Source organism: Vigna unguiculata, chromosome 1 (genome assembly GCF_037176805.1).
Source record: "Vigna unguiculata cultivar grain cowpea cultivar isolate G323 ecotype 2 chromosome 1, ASM3717680v1, whole genome shotgun sequence".
NCBI classification, from domain to species: domain Eukaryota; kingdom Viridiplantae; phylum Streptophyta; class Magnoliopsida; order Fabales; family Fabaceae; genus Vigna; species Vigna unguiculata.
The window spans coordinates 40189812-40207792 of record NC_140792.1 but is presented as its reverse complement, the minus strand read 5'-3'; the positions used below and the strand labels follow the sequence as shown (position 1 = coordinate 40207792).

At 31.8% G+C, this 17981-nt stretch overlaps 4 protein-coding genes across 5 annotated transcripts; 3 read left to right on the top strand and 1 right to left on the bottom strand.

Moving 5' to 3' along the window:
* Positions 1–589: 589 nt before the first annotated feature.
* Positions 590–2158, top strand: LOC114190842 (ammonium transporter 1 member 2-like). The gene has a single exon (XM_085667067.1). The coding sequence runs from the start codon at positions 590–592 to the stop codon at positions 2054–2056; it is 1467 nt and encodes a 488-aa protein (XP_085523193.1). The 3' UTR covers positions 2057–2158.
* A 3290-nt stretch (positions 2159–5448) lies between these two features.
* Positions 5449–6129, top strand: LOC114173544 (two-component response regulator 24-like). The gene is made up of 2 exons (XM_028058016.2): positions 5449–5737; positions 5864–6129. The coding sequence occupies exons 1-2, from the start codon at positions 5486–5488 to the stop codon at positions 6035–6037; spliced, it is 426 nt and encodes a 141-aa protein (XP_027913817.1). The 5' UTR covers positions 5449–5485; the 3' UTR covers positions 6038–6129.
* A 1455-nt stretch (positions 6130–7584) lies between these two features.
* On the top strand, positions 7585–8884 carry LOC114182603 (two-component response regulator 24-like). 2 transcript variants are annotated; one of them, XM_085666237.1, is made up of 3 exons: positions 7585–8031; positions 8195–8426; positions 8525–8884. In XM_085666237.1, exons 2-3 carry the CDS (start codon positions 8211–8213, stop codon positions 8696–8698), a joined length of 390 nt encoding a protein of 129 aa, XP_085522363.1. In that variant the 5' UTR covers positions 7585–8031; positions 8195–8210; the 3' UTR covers positions 8699–8884. The 2 variants fall into 2 exon arrangements, with proteins under 2 accessions (XP_085522363.1, XP_027925331.1); XM_028069530.2 differs by having other exon boundaries at positions 7748–7909.
* A 3678-nt stretch (positions 8885–12562) lies between these two features.
* LOC114192061 (Transducin/WD40 repeat-like superfamily protein) lies at positions 12563–16592 on the bottom strand. Its single transcript, XM_028081634.2, has 8 exons — positions 16103–16592; positions 15047–15259; positions 14763–14963; positions 14069–14176; positions 13813–13950; positions 13447–13698; positions 13024–13344; positions 12563–12932 (listed from the first exon to the last, which is right to left on the bottom strand). The coding sequence occupies exons 1-8, from the start codon at positions 16541–16543 to the stop codon at positions 12765–12767; spliced, it is 1842 nt and encodes a 613-aa protein (XP_027937435.1). The 5' UTR covers positions 16544–16592; the 3' UTR covers positions 12563–12764.
* Positions 16593–17981: the final 1389 nt, after the last annotated feature.

Below are 17981 nucleotides of genomic sequence, written 5' to 3'. Positions count from 1 at the left end.
ATTGATATTAAATAATAATTATTTGTAAATAGTAGTGTAAAAATAACTTTTTTCTTAAATGGTAGTGTGACATCAATATTTTTATTTGACACTCGTATAAATTAATATTTTATTTAAATAATAATCTTTTATTAAGAAAAGTTGGTGCGAAACGCAGAATAATCATTTTATTCATTTTTATTCTCACAGCCATTCTTTAAAAACAAGACAAAAACTGAATTCAAATTGAAAACACAATTTAAGTTTGGAAATATGTTAAACTTCAAACACAAAAACAACAAGCTGAAGATTTATACAGGAATAAATGTCTAATTGTTGTTACCATTCTGTTGTACATCAGAAGGAGACCAAATTCTATCAGCAGGGAACTCAAAATAAGCTTCAGCAATTGAAATTTACACGTGTGAAATGGTAACCCAAATGCGCAAGAGAAATTAAGGCCACAATTTAGGTTTCTTGTCCAAACAACAAAACAAAACTACCAACGACCCGCTCCACATAAAACAACTACCTAGTCAACAAACCCTATTGTTGTTTTATTGTTATATATAGTAAAGAGTGTTTCCAACACCGCCGTTATAGCACCATCATGGCTGCTTACACGTGTTCTGCCTCCGACCTCCACCCTCTTCTTGGCGGCGGCGCCAACGCCACCGCCGCTGCAGAATACATCTGCGGCCGTTTCGAGGCCATTTCAAACAAGTTTGTGGACACCACTTATGCTGTTGACAACACTTTTCTTCTCTTCTCAGCTTACCTTGTATTCGCCATGCAACTTGGCTTTGCCATGCTTTGTGCTGGTTCTGTACGTGCCAAGAACACCATGAACATCATGCTGACGAATGTCCTGGACGCCGCCACCGGTGGCATCTTCTTCTACGTGTTCGGTTTTGCCTTTGCTTTTGGCACCCCTTCCAACGGTTTCATCGGGAAACACTTCTTTGGCCTCGATAAGATTCCGTCGTCAGGTTTTGACTACGGGTACTTTCTCTTTCAGTGGGCTTTTGCCATTGCTGCTGCAGGGATTACAAGTGGTTCCATCGCGGAGAGAACACAGTTCGTGGCTTATTTGATTTACTCGTCGGTTATGACTGGTTTGGTGTACCCTATTGTGGCGCATTGGTTTTGGTGTTCTGATGGATGGGGTAGTGCTGCGAGAGGGGAGGGTTTGTTGTTTGGATCTGGGGTTATTGATTTTGCTGGGTCTGGTGTGGTTCATTTAGTTGGTGCTGTTGCTGGGTTCTGGGGTGCTTTGATTGAAGGCCCGAGAATTGGGAGGTTTGATCACAGTGGAAAAGCTGTGCCAATGAAAGGACACAGTGGAACGTTGGTTGTTTTGGGGACATTTTTGTTGTGGTTTGGTTGGTACGGTTTCAACCCTGGTTCGTTTCTGAACATTTTGAAGGCTTACGGAGAGAGTGGTTCTTATTATGGGCAATGGAGTGCTGTTGGGAGGACTGCAGTGACGACAACTCTTGCTGGATGTTCAGCAGCACTGACAACACTGTTTGCGAAACGTATGCAAACGGGACACTGGAATGTGACTGATGTGTGCAATGGTTTGCTCGGAGGGTTTGCTGCTGTTACCGGAGGGTGCGCGGTGGTGGATCCTTGGGCGGCGATCATATGTGGGTTTGTGGCGGCTTGGGTGCTGATTGGTTTCAACGTGGTTGCTGAGAAGTTGAAGTATGATGACCCTCTTGAAGCTGCACAACTTCATGGAGGGTGTGGGACATGGGGGATTATCTTCACTGCGTTGTTTGCTAAGAAGGAGTATGTGAACGAGGTTTATCCAGGGCTACCTAGTAGACCTTATGGGTTGTTCATGGGAGGAGGTGGAAGGTTGTTGGGTGCACATGTTGTTCAGATTCTGTCGATCATTGGTTGGGTGAGTGTGACAATGGGAGCAGTGTTCTTTGTGCTGTTGAAACTGGACCTGCTGAGAATATCGCATGATGAGGAGATGGCGGGGTTGGATTTAACCAGCCATGGAGGAATGGCGTATGAGTATGATGAAAAGAATGGAAGGAATCAGGTATTTGAAGCAACTGTTTGATCTGTTTGCAAATAGATAAAACAATAATATTCTCCAAAGCCACTGCATAGAAACAACTTATGTGTTCTCCTCTATGCAGACACTAAAATATTATAATTTGGATTCGCGGTTGTTATTTCCTTTTTTTTACCGTTCGTGTTTTTAAAATACACTGATTAACACTTATTTTAATGTTTTAAAATATATTGAAAAGCTTTTTAAAGTATCAACATTGGTGTATTTTAAAGGCACAACAAAGAAGAACGCTAAAAAAATCAGTAGAAAATCTGAACTTAAAATACTATTATGGATAATGCTTCACCAATGTTACATGGTTGCTCTCTGAAGTTAGGATGACAAAACGGGTCAGTCTAGCTCGTTTTGCCCCGTCCTGCAATTTGGCCCACAAAGTGTAAACTGAGTTAGCCCACCCTACAAGTTGAAATCAGGTCCATATATGTAGCCCGCCTGGCCACATTGTGTGGTCCACTACCTGCGGGCTGACCCGCCTTTTTAAATAAACATAAATCAATTTCTACCAAATAATTAAGTAAGAAAATGATATTTTGACTACTAAAGTTTTACAATTTTTTCTTACAATCTAGGTGTAATTTTTTAAGTGATTTTTCATTTTTTCCATTTCTTACTTCTTAATATTCTAAAATCATCTAGAAGATGTCACCTCATATTATAAGAGAAAATTATCAAGATTTAGTAGTCAAAATATCATTGTCTAATTTAGTATACTACTGTACAAGAGTTAACAAGCAATGCTGATAACAAAACATAATTTCCTGCCAACATAAACAAAATACAACCAAATCATTCCAAATCAAGGCAACAAAAAATAGTAATGTGTATAATTCGTTTCGGGTATTTATATGTTTGTGTTTCTGTGTTCAAAATAGAGGTTTACATCATCAAACACATTAAATACAAAATTATTGTTGATAATATTTTATTTTGTTACAACTACCGTTACAAGAAAATCTTTCCATCAATGACAACAAATAATTGGTATTTATAGTAACCTGTTTAAAAGTTAATTTAAAATTTAAAAATTATTAATAACTAAAATAGTTTTACATAACTATAAATAGTATCTATATTGATAACATTATATTATGAATTGGTTCTCTAAATTTAATATTAGATACAAAATTTTAAATACCAAAATAATTAATCTTTAATTAAAAAATTGGTCTCTAAACATTTGTATTACTAAAATTACTCATTATTTAAGATTTTTTTTTCTATTCATTAAACATGGCTAGTTAAGAAGAAAACAAAATTCTTTTAATCGAATGCTAATGGCAATCCATGATTTTCCAGATATGCATTTTCTTTAGTACAAATTTAATTTGAATCCATTACTCTTAATTTTAGGAGAGATAGCAAAAAAATAGTTTTTTTTAGTGCCAGTTGGGAAGATAAGTTTAGTGGAATGAGTAGAAAACCTTATATGTAAGTTATAGAATGTAGTTGGAAGTGTGGTAATATAGAAGAGTTTATATTGATTTTTTATGCATACAACATAAGTGTCATGGTGTATTCTAGGTTTGATTCACCACTTCTAATAACGGTGGCTGTATTATAATATTTTAGATAAGTCTAGATTTTTTAAACTTTTATAATTATTTATATTAAGAAATTTTTTTTGGACAATTTTTTTTCATAAACTTTACAAAGTTTCCGTAAATAAAATTAAAATAAATAATTTTTTTTATTTTTTAACTAAAATAAAGTAATAAAGTAGTATTCTTTTACCCAAATTTGTCAAAGTTTGTAAAAAAAACTTTGTTAACCTTTTATTTTCCTTAAATTTATAATCACAATTTCTAAATTTATGTATTAAATATGTTTTTAATTTCTAAATTTTGACGTGAAATTAAAATTCGATTCTTTTTTAAATTTTGATATAGTTTGTTTTTCAAACTTTGAAAATAATAATCAATTTAACCCCAACTCTTTTAAACTTTGTTGATGTGTCAAAGGATGTTTCATAGTGTGGTTTGCACTCTTTATACCATTTGACACGTCTCACCCTAAATGTCAATTCTAAACCACAACAACATTGGGTTGGAGGACTACATATATCCCATTCATGTATAAAGTTTAAAAATCAAAATATATCAAAGTTTGAGATATAAACGAATTCCAATTTTGTGTCCAAATTTAAGAATTACAAAAATCTTTAACTCCATTATGTATTACTAACATGTCTTTCTATTTTAGTATCTTTGTATAAGATACTCCAATTTCTATTTTAAACAATTAATTTAAATTAGAACGAAAATTTCAAGGATAATGGCTAATATCATTGATATAAAATTTAAAAAAATAATTATAAATTTAAACAAAAAATATTTAATAAAAATATAAATTTTCATAAAAACATCATTTTAACTTTTATATAAAAATTAAATTTGGTTTCAATTTAAAGAAGGGTAAAATTGTTTCATTTAATAAAAAATGGGACTAAATTAAACAAAAATAACAAACCTAGAAAGACAAATTGAATATAAAATTTTAACTCTAATCCATGTCATGTACTGAGTTGACACCAGAATATTTAAAGACAAAAACAAAAAACAATCATGAAGTGATATGGGACAATCATTTTCTTCCGCATTAATTATTTAAACAGCCAACATTAAAAAAAAAAAGAATCAAATTAAAGAAAATTAACGAAAATTACAACTTAATTAAATTAAAAAAATATTAAAATTAAATGAACAAAACTAAAAATAAAAATCAAATATATATTTTAACCTTATTTTTATATTAATCAAAGAATATCAAAAGATAAATATGTAAGACAACGAAACAAATCATCCGACTAAAACAAAAATTAACGATGGAAACTCCATTAAAAAACATAAAAATGATGAATATTAATAAAAAATAATAATAATTCAATTGGAAATTATAAAAAGCAAGAGCAACAAAAATTAATTAAATTTATTATGAATTATTTTTTCTCCCTTTGAAAAAGGATGTCCTATTATCCGGAGGCGTCATCCACGTGGGTTTAGCAGTTTCAACAGTTTAATTAAAACCCATTCTTGCTCCACGCGCCTCCCATTTATCTTGAAAATGTATGATATCACTTCTTGTAGTTCATCATTTTTCTTCTCCTACCCAATAATGTTCTTCTAGCCTCAAAATCTCCAAAAAGATTTAAGGTGCAGGTCAGTGTTACTCAAACGTCATCACAATCTTTCATTCATATTTTAATAATATTCATTCACTGCAGATGTTTAGAATTAAAGAATTAATAGAGTTTCCATATCTGAATAGTGTTTGCTTAATCATGAACTCAAATGTGCACATTTTTAATTAACAGTTATAATTAATTCTTTCTTGTTCGAGTGAGAGATTAAAACCTTTTTACTTTTCTTTTAAAGAAATATTTTTGGGTACATCAAGCGGTGAAAGGACGTGCAAGTCATGGAAGATGAACGCAAAGACAAAAACGAACACGCAACAAAATCTGACAACTCACGGACCCAATTAAAAGTCCTTATTGTGGATGATGTTAAGGTTGTTCGAATGACTCACAAAATGCTGTTGGAGAGAGTTGGGATAAAAGATCACATTGCTGTTGAAAATGGCAAAGAAGCAGTTGAACTTCACAACAATGGTCAAAGTTTTGACCTGATTCTCATGGATAAGGACATGCCTGTCATGAATGGAATTGAGGTACGTAAATATTATTTTCATATGCTGGGTAGGGAATTCAAAACACTATCTTGATTAGGTTTTGTTTATATTCTTTAATGTTTAGTGTGTGTGTGGTAATGAACATTTGATGAAACTTTTACACAGGCAACAAGGACACTTCGTTCTATGGGCATTAGTTGCAAGATCATTGGTGTGTCGTCATCAACCTGCAATCAGAAATATGTACAAGAATTCGTCGAAGCAGGGCTAAATGGCTTCTACACGAAACCCTTGACTGTTAAAATGCTTGGTGAAATTCTTGAAAAGGTTAAGTCATGAAAAATCTAAAACTTTGTGTAGTGGATACAGTGCAAGTAAAAAAAGGTCAGTTTTTTAGTTAGTACTGTGAACGACAGAGTATGTATGTACAAAATAAGGAGAAAATTCCAAAATGACTTGTTATTCTTGATGAATCTTGCAAAGGGTCCTTATTCTTCAATTCTGCTTTCTGTTTCCAAGTTAACTTTTGATGTGTTTTCAACTGTATAGTTTTCTGGTGTTTGATCTAGCGTATTGGGTCAAGTTTCACAGTAATTGCATAATCACATAGCTATATATATGCGGTTCTTAATTAAACATAAATATAGTGTCAAAATTGATTAATATGATATGTTGTTCTTTTCTGCTTTTTACATGGATAAGATTTCAAGGGTATAATCTAATTATTCTGTAATAAAGGGTCTAAGTTCAATGCAGGTTCAATAATGATATAGATTCTAAAACTGGGTCAATATGCGCCTAACTAAACACCTTTGCACATGTTACTTATAAACTGTAGTTTACCCAGTCAAGATATCAACACATTAAATATTCTATATGACCAGTTAAAACATGCTTTTTCACTCAATGTGATACATGCTTTCTGATAGCTGTAAATGGAACTCTCAAAGCTGTACTCATATATATATATGCTAAATGTTATGGACCAGTAGGGTCCATGTTTCCAATTCATAATGTAATTTCTAAGCTAAGTTTGACCAATGACGAAGCCATGTTAGAAGCCAATCATATTATATATATCCAAGAATCCTATTCATGGTCGCAGTCCAAATCCAAACACAATTATTTCACGAGCTATTTGAAGATGCGAGTGTCCGAATTTGATAGCTTTAGGTGGATCCTATAAAATCAAAGTGGTAATGTGTGTTCCTCGAAAAAAGAGAAAACCTCTTTTTGTGACATGATCGAGATTACTCCCTTTCTAAGTGACAGGATATGCTGAAAAACACGTGAGGTGCATCCCATGAAAGTGGTACTCGGACATCCCCAAAAGAAAAAATGGGTCGTGCCACACTTTGGAGAATATCCTATTTGTCGAATACGTACCTAGAGATGTAAATTATTCCTCATTCAGTGTGTATTTCTGGTGTGAAAAATTCTATATTCGGTACAATGGACCTTGTATTTGGAAGCATGGGAATAAGATGAAACCGACTCATTCATATACGTGTAACAGTGATGCAGTCTAAACATGTCATTATTATTCTTGCCTCTTCATCATCAAAGTCCAATATTCCACAGCTCTTGATTTTGTAATTGAGTTTGGAAATCTTATTCTGTTGAAAAGGTGACCCAATTTTCATGATTGGTATCTTCACTAATTGCCGACTGTGAAACAAATTTTTCTTCTGAATTGATACTAAAACAGTGAATTATGTATCAGTTTACTTTAATCATGCATGTTTAATCAACTTAATCAAGCATGTTTCAAAGAACTTGGTCTTAGGCTGCTGACATTTCTTTTAATCGATACACCGGGAGACTAATGATGCTGAATCTGATATATTTGAGCAAGAGAACATGTTTTCAATTTAACTTAGTAATTTGACTTTGTATTTTTTTTCTGTTTAAGCCTTGTCGTGTGAGTTTCACTTATTGTCTCCTTTTATTTGTTAAAACAAACAAAAAACATCCTCAGATTTTCAGAATCTGAACAAAATCCGAATCTTGTGTACGTGTGAATATCAACTACATGGGAAAGACATAATTAGGCATAACACTCAAACAAACTTGCTTTATATATTCACACATCGATAGTTTCTTCGTCCTCATTCTTCCTCTGCCATAACTCATATTATTACTCCTAAGTTATTCCTCTCCTACTCATTGTTGCTCTAGTTTCAAGATCGTGAGAAGATATTTCTGGTGCAGGTCAATTTACTCCCACATCATCTTCAAATCTTCATAATATGAATTTCACAGTTTTCATCTATGATACTTGGAATATTTATATCTTCTGAAGTGATCTGAAAACAAATCACTGTATACAGCAGGTAGGATATTATTGGGATGATGAAAATATAGTTGTATATTTGGCCACAGGGTTCTTACATTCTTCTGGTTTTTAGTCTGAGCTGCATAGTGTATTTTGTAGTACGAGGTTATCCATTAATCCTGTTCTTTGCTGATATATATATGTTTGTTTATGTTGTTCAGGGAAGAGATATATATAATGAAACCTAAGAACTCAAGTTCCGAATTGAAAGCACTTGTTGTGGATGATGACAGAGTCAACCGAATGACTCATGAAGCGCTGTTGAAAAAAGTTGGGGTGGAAAATCTTGCTTCAGTGGAAAATGGGAAAAAAGCAGTGGACCTTTACTGCAATGGTGAAAGTTTTGACCTAATTCTGATGGATAAAGACATGCCTGTGATGAATGGAATTGAGGTACGAAATTAAGTAGTTTTATAAGATGATCTGGTCGTGCATGCATGCATGTGTAGATTTTGTTGTCTTAGGTTTTGTTGGTGCGTGTTGTTGTTCAGGCAACAAAGCAACTTCGTTCCATGGGAATTGGTGACATGATTGTGGGTGTGTCATCATCATCACGTGGTGCAGAGAATGTACAGCAATTCATGGAAGCAGGACTGGATGAGTACTACACAAAACCCTTGACTGTTGATACGCTCAAAGCAATTCTTCGTAAGATCAAGTCATGAAAATCCAACATTTTACCATGTTAGGAAACAACGTGGACAAGTCTCTATGGAGAAAAGTCCAACGTTATCTTTTATTCTTTAACAATGTTGTCAACTTTTATACCGGTTCATAGATCTTTAATTAGTATAGATGTTTTTTCTGTAACTTTTTGGTGGTACAATTCTAGGTTGATTTTCTTGAAATTTCCTTTGTAATTTTCTTCGTAATACAATGATTATCACTAATTTTAATATTTTAAAATATGTTAAAAAAATATTTAAAATATTAATATAATATATTTTTAATTTTTAATATTCATAAAAGGACAATACACCAAAAAATAGTAGAAAATCAGAACTCATACATACACTCCATATTTTAGTGAGCACTTATCCAAACACCAATTATATTATACTTTTCTTTTAAAATATAAAATAATGTAGAAAAAATCTACTACAAAATTAAAAATATTATTTCCCTAGTAGGTGTGTCATTCTAAAAAAAGGGGATGTGTCATGGGTGTAGAAACCTTAAGAGTGAATTCTGCAAAGTACACAAAAGAAAATTAATTAATACTAAACCTTCCAAAATAAAAATTTCTAAAAAAATATTTTAAATGCTTTTTTTTTTGAAATATGAGAGAGTTAATTAATGATAACTCTTTAATGTCCGGTTGTTTAGTATTGCATTGGTTTATTATTTATTTGGGAGGTGTATTTATCATAAATTTAGTATGATATCTCTCATGTTTTTCTTTTCTTTTAATGTGTGATTTCTCCTTTTTTTTTTCTTTTTCTTTTTACTTTTGTCGGTCATTGCTTAGCACGAGTCTATGTAAAATTTATGTGATATTTTTCTTTGTAAAATGAAAATCAAGAAACTTTTTTAGGTAAATTAATTTGTGAAATTCCTCTTATATTAACTTCTCAGAAACTTTTGTATAATCTAAATGTAACTTACTGAAAACATTTTTTTTTGTTAGCTCAAGTTTCCTAATAATTTCACAATAAATAATACAACTATTCAATATTTCTTTTATTTATTTTTCAGAACTATTCGGTCCTTAAAGATACATATATATCTTGTAAAAATGAATCTCATTTGATTTGATATTTAACCTATTTATGATAAAGTAATTATTGAGATAGACTAAGTTCAATGGAGGCTTGATAATGATAGATTCTGAAGCTCTAAGTGATATGTGCCTAACTAAATAATTAAAGGGGACAACATGTTATATAAATGAAGGGACAGAATCTAGGGGGAAAGAACATAGCATGTCATAACAACAGGAAATATATTTGTATTATATATATATATATATATATATATATATATATATATATATATATATTTGTATTTTTTTAATGGATGATGACTGAAAATTTATTTTACATTTTTTTTTTAAATTACGCTTATTCTTAGTTGCATATGTTCTCTCTTTCTCATTCCTTTTCTAAAACTGACATATTCCTGTAGCAAAGCAAAAAATTGTTTTTGAAAAATTGAAACAAAACCAAGTTGTTTTTTTTTTTTCACTGAAGAGCGATGGTTTTGCGGGAAAAAGAAAATATAAATATTTTTTTATTATTAATTTAAAATTAATGATCATATTTATAATTATATTGTAACTTATATAACGTATAAGTAACCGTAGTTCACATTAAAGTAAACATTACATCAATGAAAGAAAAATGACATCTTCTATTATTTACTATAATTAACTTGACAATTTTTTCAATAAATATTATTTAAAATTACTAAAAAAATCATGCATCACACAGTTCTCTAACTAATAAATGTAAGTATGGTCATCTAAGATTGACTGCAATAATTAAGTTTGTATTTAAATTTAGTATTAAAGAAAAAGTAAAGTATATGTTTTTAGGGTTTTTTTTTTTTTTATCATCACGCGTTTTTAGTTTATGATAAGTAATTTTGAATTTATAAGCTCAATTTCTTCATGTATAAAATTTGAATTCTGAAATGATTATTAATTTCAATCTTTTCCACCATGATTTCTAAAAGAGTCATCTTTATGTGGAAGGATGGAAACACATTTTTTCATTGAATAAATAATTTTTAACACATGATGACTATTTATTAATTAGGTTAAATGCTTGCTTGGAATCACTAGCAAATTTTATAATTTTGATAAAAAAAAGTTAGTCTACAAATATTGAGTAAGTAAAGAGAAAACAAAATTTTACTATTTCTAATACATGGTAATTTTGAATTTATCATAATTATTGATACAAATTACTTATCATTGGAAGTAATAATTTGAGAGTCCTTCAGCACTTCTTAGTTAACAAATACAAGTTATCAACTGTGTAAGTTCATGTATTATTGATGTAAGTTTTAAAATTTGTTTTACTCCTTTTTTATTAATTAATAAATAAAATACGAAAACATATTATATTTTTATTAAAATTTAAAATATTCATTATTGATTTTTCCTTTAAAGGAAAATGTTTATTTCTTTCTTCTATGAAAGTAACAACATAATTATAATAATTATGAGAACTTTATCATTCTTAAAAAAATATTAATTAGCTGCTGCAAACCTCATAGATCCCAATTTAATATGAGGATCAACAACCCGTATTCTCTGAACAATCTATTTTATTTTATTTTAAATACTTCAATAATAATAATAATAATAATAATAATAATATTATTATTATTATTATAATTATTTGTTATTGAAACATGGTAGAGAAATCACCGATCACAGTGCCAATATCTCAATTTAAAATAATATAAAAGGTTACCTTTAAATTATTAATATAATTGATATAAATTATTATTTATTAAATATGAGACTTGATTTTCCATTCATGTTATGTACATATGAAATATATATATATATATATATATTATTATTATTATTATTATAATAATAAGAGACTAGCTTCTTAAATTAATCTCAACATGTTGATGGATTGGGTTTTAAGTTGCCGATGAAACTGTGTACAAAAAAAAAAAATCCTACCTCCCAGATGAGGAGGTCAAACTCTTGAGTTAAATGTTAAATGTATAAAATCTTGAGATAATTGTTTATTATTAGCGTATACTTTTACCATTTAATAAGATCGTTATTTAATTAATATATTTTGTAAAAAAAAATCACTTTAAGCATGTTTAGTTTTTCTGATGTATTTTACTAATTTCATTAGACTGCACATTAAAAAAAAAAAAGGAAAGATTGCTATCCAGGCCATTTGAAAAGTAGATTTGAAGAGGTGAAAAATATAAAAATAAAGAAAACAAAGGTTAAAAGAAAAGTTATTTAATTAGAGAAAAATAGTAACTGAATAAAAAATTTATAGAAATTTATGAGTGATGTGATAGAATAGTAAATTAAAAGAAATTATAAAATAATATATTAACAAATGAACTAAATTATCTTATTATTATAAATTAATCTTAATTAACTATTAAAAGTTATTTTATTGTTATTATTATTTTATAGAGTTACCGTTATTATTATTATTATTATTATTAATTTTATAAATTTAATATTATTTTTTCTAATATATTGTTTTATTTTTTTATTAATATTATTTTATTATATTATATAAACATATTAACAGAACATAATCTATATGTTATATAACGTAGTATAATTTTTTTCAGCTACTTGTTGTATTATATATAAAGTTAATTTTTAATATTATATAATTTATGCATCCATTTTCAAATAAATTTGTCGGTATTTCCTTTTTGCATATCAATAAATGCAAACATACTTGCCTTCATTTTCCTATTCGCATACACAATACAAACCTGCAAAATAAATCAATTTAGAAACCATTTTCAACATTTCTGATGTTGACAAGATTGTTTCTGATGACACTGTCACGCAAAGGCTAAAGTCTGTGTTATCTGGGAGACTAAAAGTATATCGGAATATCTATAATTTGTAAGTGTAGCATGTTAATAGTTTGCAAAATTCAATTTCACAAATGACTAATGTACAAACATCAAAACCCCTTTCCCCATAGTTCTGCACCTTCACGAAATAAATTACACTTTTCCTACCGTCGTGTGTTAACCTTTGTGGTACATTAACTACATAACTAATCATTTCTCTTCATCCTCGGAATCTGACTTGGCAAAAACTGGCTCAGGTTGGGTTTCTGCATATGCTGGAGCAATGAATTTTGGATCCTTTGCTGCAGCATCAGCATATTTTAGGATAGCTTCCCTTGGATCTTCCTCCATCCATGTCTCCTTGATCATGCCCCCTTTCTGTAATAATTACATTAAATATAAGTACATTATACTTTCTCATCTAAAGTCAAGAAAAATTAGACAAAAATGTTCAAAAAAACAAACACACCTTTAGAAGATACTGGGTCAGTAAGCTTCCTTGACTAGTACCAACTCGTCCACCAAATCCAGGACCTGTAATTGGTAATTCAGGTTTATGGGACTTCAATGGATCCTTCAGTACTTTCTCTCGTTGACGTTTTCGGCTTGGCTGATCTCTAAATAGTGGTAAAGCGTGAGGATTGTGAATGACAGGTTTTGCCTCAAAGTCATCAATTGATTTTTTCCTTGGTGCACGTGCAACACATACAAGAGCTCCTCTCTCACTTAGGGTTGGATCATATAGTACGTGAGTCCCTCCTTGACTTTTATCACCAGTAGTTGCAAGTATCTATACAAATAAAAGGCAAGTTCAGAAAGAATAATAAGATATCGTTCAGATAATGCAAGATCATAACAGAAAATTGTTAACACAACTGTGATATTGAGTTACCTGATTCAGTTTAGGATGCCAATAACACTGAACAACACTGCAAGTGGATGATATGCCAACTCTTGAAACAAGCTCAAGGTTTAATCTATCGAAGAAGCACAATAAACCTCCTGTCGTGCTCTCCCTTTCCACAGATGTTCCAGTCAAAAAGAGTTGCTCATCGGGACTGAAGGCAATATTTGTTTGTCCATAGTGATTTGGCAGATCCTCAAATACCTTTAATGGTTCTTTTGTTTTGCGTAGATCCCAAACCTGAGACATAATCCATTGATGAATCAATAGTCAGGATTGTCAGACATACTGCATGGCTAAGTGAAAATAGCAACAAGCTTTAAGAAGATTTCAGATATGTGATCACTTATTTACCTTCAGTGAACCATCAAAACTCCTTGACAATAAGATTCTCCCATCACTAGAAAATTTCAGGCCACTAATATCATCTTCATGACCCTTTTCAATGTGTATATCTGGCCTACTCCCCCAACCAGGTTTAATATTCCAAATCTGTTAAAATTAATGACCGTTCAGGAGAAAACTAAATGTTAACACTGTTTCAGCCTAAGCTTAAAATCAGTATCTATTGACTTTATTGCCTGGTAATATCAGAGTAACGAAAAGATACCTGGATCGAACCATCTCCTATACCACCAGCAATGCATTTACCATCACGATCCCATGCACATGTGGTTACAGGAACTCTTCCAGGTCTTGCAAGCTTTGGTTTAATGACCTAACCATTGAATGATAACAACAAAATTTCAATAATATCAGAAAACTGTAAAAAAAGCATAAATTTATCAAAATTTCAATAATTTTTCCCCATCTGTACCAAAATCAGAGCAGAAGAAAGGATTTTAAGACAATGCCGATGATTTCCTTATAACCACATGAAAAATAGCAGTCAATAATAGTACAAGTAATGCAGAAGCAAGTAAGAGATGCTTTCAGCCACTTTTCTGTATGAAGGCTAAAGTAATATTTCAAGAAAATTCAAGTAGCCCCCCATATATATTTGAAAGGCTCTTTACCCCCTAACAGATGAAAGGATTTTAAGACAATGCTGGTGATTTCCTCATAACCACATGCAAAATAGCAGTCAATAATGGTACAAGTAATGCCAGAAGCAAGAGATGCTTTCAGCCACTTTTCTGTATGAAGGCTAAAGTTTTATTTCAAGAAAATCGAAGTAGCCCCCGTATATGTTTGAAAGGCTCTTTATCTCTTAAAGAGATTAAAAGTACAAACAAAATCACAGTACATGGAGCTATTCCAATGAAAACCTTTACAATGGAAGAAGACTGGTAAAATTCCCAAACCTGCTTCTGACTTTTGAAGTCATTAACATCCCATATGCGTAGTGAGCCATCTTCTGATGATGTTAAAATGGTCTCTTTAGTTTTTGGATGCCACTCTCCACATGTCAATCCAGATATGTGACCCTTGGTATTCTTTAGATCACGAATATACATGTCTCCCTTCACAAATTCTCCCAAAGTAAGCCCATCTCGATCATAAATCTGTGATAGAAGAACAAAAGGCAGAGTTAATGCAAAATCACACATAAGCACAAAAAACTAGCAGAAAGTGATGTCATCCCTACCTTTGCTTGAGCTGATCCAGTGACGCACAAAAAGCGATCAGCAGTTGGACTCCAGCTTAAATTGCGAACTTGATGACCTTCAAATGGCTCTAGCTGTCGAAAAGATTCCAATCGAGCATTCATTCCTTGAAAGTCATACATTCGTACCGTATAGTCATAGCTGCCAGAAAGCACTCTTGATCCCGTATGATCCACAGCAAGAGCTGACACAACCTGTTAATAGTTTCCCAGGAATTATCATTAACAAAAAAAAATTAACAAATTACTCCAATATTCAACTGGTTTCCTTTCCTATCACTTTCAGATTTGGAGAACCTACAGCAGGTGCTCATTTAGGTAGCTGGGGGATGTCTTCAAGGGTTCTAGTCAAATTGTGAAAAATGATACACTACTACCAACTTCAGTTGCATAGTCAAGGTTAAAGGTTTGTGAAGTCTCAATGGCTGCAATTAAGGCCACATTGGTCACATAAGTCAGACACAGCTGCAAACCGTGATTTAAAACCTTAGTTCTAGTTCAGTACATAGTTGTTGTAACCTGATAAGATTGACCTAGGAAGGCGAAAACCTGCCCATAAGCCTAAATGGTTAAAAAATGGGCCTACGATATTATGTATTTAAATTTTAATTATAAATCCCTAAAGAAGTTAATGACATTGACAAGGTTGTTATCCAATACCTAGCTATTTAATTTAGGGTTCTACAATGTGTAAGGAGCCAATGAAAAAAATATGAATTATTTCTAGTAGCAATTTGACCTTCTTCATAGACTCTTTATAGTTTACAGTAGCTGTAGCCCAGATACTTTCCATCATGCCCCACTCATTAAAAAAAGAACAATTAATTGCAGTCAGCCCACGACTTATAGCTAAGCTAAAGTAATTCACGATATTCGCGAACCCTTGGGGTGTCAATGGATTATCGTAAGACTTAAAAAGAAGGTAAGCGCCCAGGAACTGGAATTCTAGAGACTAACAAAGCTAGCATTAAAAAACCTAGATTTTGGGAATCAGAAATCAAAATATATATCACTTTCATTAATTTGAGGAAGGAATACCTTGGTGTGGCCCTTGAGAACAATTTCGTTGCTAAGGGGAATCCGGAAGCGGGTCCCTACTTCGTCTTCATCCGAATCGTCTTCGGACTCCGACGCGTTCCGTGGCGGCGGGGGCGGGCCTATCATGTCGCCGTCCCCGTCCTCGTCGTCGGAAGCTGCGGGCGGAGGCGGAGGAGGTCCGACGAGAGGGGCATCGTCGTGATCGGGAGGCGGCGGTGGGATAGGGTTTTTGGAAGGACGGAGGGAATTGAGCCATTCCCTGGAAGAGGAGGATAGAGAGGGAAGTTGGTCGGTGGTTTTGGAATTGGGATTGGAAGTGGAAGTTGAACGACGTGTCGCATTGTGGATGGCTTCGAGAGGCGTTTGAGGCTTCGATTGCTTCCCGAACGATAGAGGAAACTGAGCTCTAACACCGTCGTATATGTCACCCTCCTCCTCCATGCTCTCCACACTACAAAAACCAACACAAAATTCTACTACTGCCACATTTCATTCTCTCTAATTTTTTTATATACTTTATTATTTCCTTCGGACCGGACCTAAAAATCTTTATCCACTTTGGGCTTTTGCTTCCTACACCTCTTCATTACTAAACCCACCACTATAGTAACAAGAAATAATTAAAATACTTTTTCTTTACTACTACATAACTGTTGTTGCCACTGTCATCAGCACGGGATGAAGAAGAGAGAAATCAACTTGTTCTGAAAAGATTTTTTCCATAACTAGAAAGCTTATTTTAGAAAACTGAAAAACTTATTTTGAAATATAATATATACTTCGGAAATTTTGTTAGAAAAAAATTTCTTAAATTTGTCTCATATGTTATGAAAATCTTGTTCAGAAATTCTTATTCCAAAAACTTGATGTTCCGGGTATTCAGGCCTAATATCCACTTAAATAATTTTGTCTTGTTTTACAGATTTTCGGTCTAATCATTCTTTCGGTGTTTCTATCGCTGGCTTGGTTCTCTTATCGATCGAGGTACCTGTTATGCTTAAAAGACTCTGATGCTTAATAAACATGAGAGAAAATAGTTTCAATAACTATACTTTTGACTTCTATTTATAGGCCTGTGATTAGGCTTGGTCTAATCATGATTCAATTGCATTTTAAACCTGATTACAAAATTGTTTTACAATAATTATGACGAGTTGCTTTGATCACTGCTCGGCATGGGTCCTATGTGGTTGTTTGATATCACACATATTTTCATAATCTTCAAAGTGATTGTCACACGACCGACAAAATGCATCTATGTATTACATGTATTTTCATAATCTTCAGAGTGACCATCGCATAATCGATCAATAGTCGTTCGACGTTACATAATTTTTCATATTTTAAATAACTAATTTAATGAGCTTATATTTCTAATACTCTTCATTTGAACGATATTTTATTCTAAAAGATTAAATATATTTTAAGTTCCGGACTATAACACCAAATTAAAATTTGTCTTTGATATAATTTGATCCTCAAACTTTATAAATATAATCTTTCTAACTAAATTGTATTAAATTGTTTTGACGTATCAAGTAGTATCTTGTGTTGACGTTTGAGTTGTTTACATCGTTTAACACTTTCATACTCAAAATGTATCAAATCATTCTAATTTCACATTCAAATATAGAGATTAAAAGTGTATTTATCTTATTTTAAAAATTATCTTGAACTCTACGTTTACACAATTTTTTTTTCAAAGAATTATTATAAATAAATATTATTATAACTTCTTTATATAGTTTGAATTATTTTTTTCTATTTTCAAGAAGGAAGATAATGGATCTCATTATGATCAAATTAAATACCAGGAACACTCCTATGAAGCCACTGTCCTTAAATTAAATCTAAACACAATTATAAAAAATTAATAAAC

Excerpts from the sequence above, each read along its gene's own strand:
- LOC114173544 (XM_028058016.2), top strand. The coding sequence starts at position 5,486 with ATGGAAGATGAACGCAAAGACAAAAACGAACACGCAACAAAATCTGAC. Across the intron at positions 5,738-5,863 it reads CTGTCATGAATGGAATTGAG|GCAACAAGGACACTTCGTTC; the intron begins GTACGTAAATAT and ends ACTTTTACACAG.
- LOC114182603 (XM_085666237.1), top strand. The coding sequence starts at position 8,211 with ATGAAACCTAAGAACTCAAGTTCCGAATTGAAAGCACTTGTTGTGGAT. Across the intron at positions 8,427-8,524 it reads CTGTGATGAATGGAATTGAG|GCAACAAAGCAACTTCGTTC; the intron begins GTACGAAATTAA and ends GTTGTTGTTCAG.
- LOC114190842 (XM_085667067.1), top strand. The coding sequence starts at position 590 with ATGGCTGCTTACACGTGTTCTGCCTCCGACCTCCACCCTCTTCTTGGC.
- LOC114192061 (XM_028081634.2), bottom strand. The coding sequence starts at position 16,543 with ATGGAGGAGGAGGGTGACATATACGACGGTGTTAGAGCTCAGTTTCCT. Across the intron at positions 15,260-16,102 it reads TTCTCAAGGGCCACACCAAG|GTTGTGTCAGCTCTTGCTGT; the intron begins GTATTCCTTCCT and ends AACTATTAACAG. Across the intron at positions 14,964-15,046 it reads CTGGATCAGCTCAAGCAAAG|ATTTATGATCGAGATGGGCT; the intron begins GTAGGGATGACA and ends CTTCTATCACAG.